This window comes from Gopherus evgoodei, chromosome 2 (assembly GCF_007399415.2).
Source record: "Gopherus evgoodei ecotype Sinaloan lineage chromosome 2, rGopEvg1_v1.p, whole genome shotgun sequence".
Classification (NCBI taxonomy): domain Eukaryota; kingdom Metazoa; phylum Chordata; order Testudines; family Testudinidae; genus Gopherus; species Gopherus evgoodei.
In genome coordinates this window covers 149,545,881-149,551,080 of record NC_044323.1, presented here as the reverse complement: position 1 = coordinate 149,551,080, position 5,200 = coordinate 149,545,881, and the positions used below count along the sequence as shown (strand labels likewise).

Genomic DNA, 5,200 nt, shown 5'->3' with positions numbered 1-5,200 from the left:
CGCACAGTCCTGGCAGCCCATGAAGCCCCTGCCCCACCTCTCAAGCTGACCTAGGCTTGAATGCCCCAACTGAGTGGGTGAAGTCAATGGCAAAACAGGGTCAGGATTTCACCCCCTTAACTGCATATTCTTAAAGGGCTAAAAAAACATGTCTGGTTTTGAGGCTCAGCCTGAAACTGTGCCCAGGATTGGCAGCCAGGATTCCTGGGTTCTGCTCTAAAATATCTGCTCTAGTTCAATCACAAGTCATGTGGCTCGATACAGGCATCCCTGGGTGAGAGCCTCTGGCTTGGGCTATGCGGGAGATCAGAGTGGCTGATCATAATCATCCCTCCTCCTGGCCTTAACATCTAGGAATCTCTCCTCAGCTCTGCCGCTGACTCACTGAGTGACCATGGGCAAGTCACACGGTCTCTTTGTGCCTCAGTTTCCCTAGCTGCAGAATGGGGCTTGTGAAAGCTAATTACGCCCCATGCCCCCTCTCGAGGTTAATGCTACACAGTCAATGGCTGGAGAGTGCTAAGAGCTATTATGGCCCTCAGACAGTACACACACTAGCTTATTACAAAATATCTTTTATTGTTAAAATATCTCAAGACTTTTCATCAACATCATTCCACACACACTACAGCGGGGAAAAACACAACTCCTGCCATTCACAGGGGATATGGTTACGGGGCACAGAGACTCACAGCAGCTCCAAAGAGAGCCCATGCCCATCATAACCCACCCCATGTTGCAATGCCACATGCAGCCAGAGGCAAAACACAGGAAGCTCAAGTGGCATGAATCATCCCACCATCCCTGCAGGTGACAGGTTCAGAGACAGCAAACCTGCTTCTCGCTTCCACTGGATGTTATAGGTTCTCCTCCACTCTCTTCCCTGTACAGGGTCAGGGGCAAAAATCCACCCCCGCTATTTTTCATCTCTCCACAGACTGCTTGGAAAGGGGGCAACACTGCATTTCGATGCGGAGTCCATAAGTGGTAACAAGATACTTTAAAATCAGCACTGGCTAATTGTAATTTCAATAACCAATTGGAGCCAGAACGGTCCACACTGAAAGAGCACAGGACTGGGAGTCAGGACGCCTGGGTTCTTTTCTTACGTCTGATACCCACTTGATGTCTGAACCATAGGCAAGTTACTTCCTCCCCTGAGAATCAGTTTTGCCCCCTGTAAAATGAGGATCATTGTTACTCACTCAGGCTTGTAAAGTGCCTGGAGTTCTACGGATTTAAAAAGCTCTGTGCAAGTGTCAACTCTTACTGGTTCTGGATCCTACTTTTGCAGAGTTCCAGGCAGCTGACTCTGTACCTAGAGTGTATGGGTGACATAGAGACCCGGGAAAGGAGATCCCATCCCTGCTGTGAGGGAGTGGTATGATCTTATTAAACACGGGTCTAACGGGAAAGTGACACAAAGCTCCCACAATGGCCAAGATGTGAGAACCAGAAAGATGTCTCCTGCTCACAGCCCCCATTCTGATGTGCAAAATTAGGCTGTTGTGTCATTTTTAAAAGAACGATTCAGGCTTAGAAACCCCGTATCAAAGCTACTAACACATCCTTAATTAACCACCTTCTCTTTCTCACTTGCATTCATACCATAGATGTTTTGATTGCATGTTTTTGTTCCTTGCAAACAGATACTATTTGCTTTGGAGAGCTCAGTATGCGTGGGGGGTGGGCGGGACAAACAACGGGGAGACAAACTGCTGAAGGAGCTACAGATCCCAGAGGTAATAACAGAAGCTATCAAGCAAAATAGAGTCCTAGAAGACTCGGCATCCTGGAGAATGGGACCAGATTCTGTCTTTTTCCAGGATCTGTGAGCGACTTTGACCGCATGCTTTGTTCTGAATTCCGTAGAAAGGTGATAGACTGGGGTAGATACAGAGAAGGCGGGGTGTACGTTGTACGGGCTGAGCAAAAAGAAAAGAGGAAAAAAGAAAGAATTCTTCTTTTCATTAAAAAAAAAAAGGAACCAAGGAAGGAAAATCCTCACACCCAAACTCTCCTCTCGGTCCCAAGTGCGTCAACCCTAAAAAAACCCCTTGGTCCATACCAGCTTGTCCCTCCCCAAGTTCCCCCCCTCCTTGCTAGCTCCACTAGTGGGAGCCCTGGCGTAGACACTGCACTTACCGCCACTGGCCTTTTAACCCCATGCTCACAGGAGGTCATGCTAACATGGTGTTAAAAGCACAGGCTGTCACGGGAGCCTTGTCCACACTAGGGCCCCCACACTGGGAACTGTCACCCAGAAATCCTAGGGCATGGGTTCTCAATCTGGGGGTGATGACCACCCCACCATCCCCATACTGCTAAATGGGAGAGACGTGTCTGAGCTAGATCCCAGCTCCATTGGAGAAGGGTTCCATGGGGGGGGGGGGAGTGGTCCCAGTATGAAGGACTCAGTGAACCCTGGCCCTGTGATTTAGCAAGAATTACCCCAGTGAAGCTGAGAGCAGAATCTGGCCTATGCAGACTAAAACCTTTACTGCATTAAACCTCCATGATCACATGAGCTCTGTACAAGTATGTTTGCGACCCACCACTCAGCTGGCATAAAAGGGCACAATGCAGCTGTGACCAGCATCAAATTTGGCCCTTGCCTTCCTAAGCAGAGAGAAAGTGTGGCCTGGGGCAGATTTCTTTCTGAGTCTCATCACACCAACCTCCAATGGGAGACAGAAAGAAGGAAAAGAGACTGGCAGGAGACTCTTGTGGTTACCTGGAAGGCAGGTCACATACACTCTCCTCTGCAGAGTTGGTGGGAAGAGTGTTTTTCTCATCCCACCCATATGAATGGCATGCACATTAAAGGCTCCCAGCTCGGTAGAAAATACATTGGCAAACGGTCCTGGGTTTTAACTCATTTGCAGGAAATATAGAGAAAGAGATATAAAAAGGCTGATCCAAAACAGTCTTTAAAACAGTCTTTTGTATCCACTGCCCGTCCCCACTCTTTGCAAACACAAAAGCTGATGAATAAATAGACGTGTTTTAAATAGCATCGGTGGAATGTTGCCACTATCACCCTCCCCGGCCCTCGCCCCCACACCTCAACCTACAGTCTCCCACCTCCCCTCTGCTCTCTCACCAGGCAGTCTGAGTCCCCTGCCTGCAGAGGATCTTGCGGAAGGCCTTGCGGAAGTCCTGGTTGAAGATGGTGTAGATCACAGGGTTCAAGGAGCTGTTGCAGTAGCCAATCCAGAAGAAGAACTGGAACACGCTGTTGGGGACCTTGCAGAGTTCTGGGCAGATGGCCCCCAGGCTATAGAGAAAGAAGAAAGGGAACCAGCAGAGGACAAAGACCCCGATTACCACAGCTAGGACGAAGGTGAACCTCTTCTCCCGGTTGAGGTGGGTCTTCCTCTTCCAAGGGTTGGCACTCAGGGTCTTCACCCTCCTCACCAGCAGCACCTCCCCCTTGGCAGTGGCCAGGGTCTGCATGCCCTTGACAGAGTTCTGCGGGTGCCCGTTGCGCTGCTTGAGGTTGCAGTGCGGGGAGCGTTCCAGTGGGCTGGAGCCAGAAGACTCTTTCTTCTCCGGTTGGTGCTGGCAAGGGTTAGTGGCAGATGGTGGCAGCTCCTGCTGCTCCTCCAGGCTCAGGAGAGATGTCCTGTGGGCAGGGAGCGTAGGGGTCACCGGCTGGTCACTATCCTCATTGGGCACCTGATGCCCATTGGGTTCCCTTGCACCCAACTGCTGGGGAGAGGTCTCAGAGGTCAGGCCAGTGATTTTCTTAGACGTCCCCTTCTTCTCAGCCTTGGGCTTCTTGCCCCTGGAGCCTTGCCGGGTCCGGTGCTTGGCTATAAAATAAATCCGCAGGTAGACCAGGATCATGATGATGCAGGGGGCAAAGAAGGAGCCGATGCTGGAGGAGAGGATGTACCACGCCTCCTCGTTGAGTTTGCACTGTGGCCTGCCATCCTGGCTGTCCTTCTTGTTCCCCTTGTAGATGAGGGGGGGGAGGGAGATGAAGGCTGCAATCATCCACACAATGAGGATGATGCCCTTGATCCTCTTGGGGGTCCTCTTGGAGTTGTACTCGATGGCCTGGCTGACAGACCAGTACCGGTCCAGGCTGATGGCGCAGAGGTGCACAATGGAGGAGGTGCAGAAGAGAACATCCAAGGCCAGGTAGATCTCGCACCAGGTCTTCCGGAAGTGCCAGTAGCCCATCAGCTCATTGGCGAGGGAAAAGGGGATGATGAGGGTGGCCACCAGGATGTCAGCCGCTGCCAGGGACACCAAGAAGAGGTTCTGGGGGGCCTTGAGGGACCGGCTGGTGAGCACGGCAATGATCACCAGCACGTTGCCGAAGATGGTGAAGAGGATGAGGAAGGTGATGATGGCAGCGATGGCCGCAGTGGCTTGGACTGAGTAGCCCTCAGGGCTGTCCATGGCTTGGGGCCCCCCTAAATGAGGCTGCATTGAGGGCTTCTAAAGAGCAAATCCGGGAGGGGTGGGGAGCGCCCCGCTCGCCCCGCGCTCCGGGCTCGGTTGCAGCCTCGGCTTCCCGCGCTCAGAAGCCCCCATCGGGGCCGGGGCGCATCAGCGGGGGAGCCCCCAGGCTGCGCGCTCCCTCGCCGGCTGCGCTCCCTGGCGCGCAAGAAGTTTGCTCAAGTCTCGCCCGCCGGCTCCTGCGCCTGCCTGGGCGCCGGGACGAGCCGGCAGCCGCTTCCGCCGCTTTTGAAGGCAGCCGCGGCAGGGGCTGTGTGGTCGTTCCCCATCCCCGGCGTGTGATGTCAGGCAGGTCCGCGCCATCCCCTTGGCAGGCACCGGCAGCGGAGCGAGGAGGGAGGAGACAAGGGCTGGGGCGGGGAGAAGGCGGGGGGAGGAGGGAAGCTGCCGCCGCTTTGCAGAGCAGGCAGATCCACCCACCTCGCTGCAAGTCTGTGCCCCGGGGGCTCGGCCTCCCCCAGCCCTCTGGATGCGCCACAAGGGACTCCGGGGGGATCCTCCCGTTTCCACGCATGGCCCGGCACAAGTCTGCCTTTAGCCCCCGCTAGGGCTTAGGCTCAGAGACCTGGGGGTTGGGGCAGGGAAAGAGGGGCCCTGCTGCAAAGTTTGAGGACAACCCGGCCACGCGTTTTTGAGCCATGTGAGCGGTAAAGCCACCACCCAAGGTGGACCCCCAGAGACTCTCCTCTGCCTCAGCTTCCCCTTGAAACTCACTGGCCTTGGAAAGGAA

General features: G+C 54.1%; 1 protein-coding gene across 1 annotated transcript; it reads right to left on the bottom strand.

Annotated features, from left to right (window-relative positions):
• Positions 1-558: 558 nt before the first annotated feature.
• Positions 559-4,753, bottom strand: ADRA2B (adrenoceptor alpha 2B). The gene has a single exon (XM_030551895.1). The coding sequence runs from the start codon at positions 4,438-4,440 to the stop codon at positions 3,100-3,102; it is 1,341 nt and encodes a 446-aa protein (XP_030407755.1). The 5' UTR covers positions 4,441-4,753; the 3' UTR covers positions 559-3,099.
• Positions 4,754-5,200: the final 447 nt, after the last annotated feature.

Bases quoted from the DNA above. Each gene is read 5' to 3' on its own strand.
- ADRA2B (XM_030551895.1), bottom strand. From the start codon at position 4,440: ATGCAGCCTCATTTAGGGGGGCCCCAAGCCATGGACAGCCCTGAGGGC.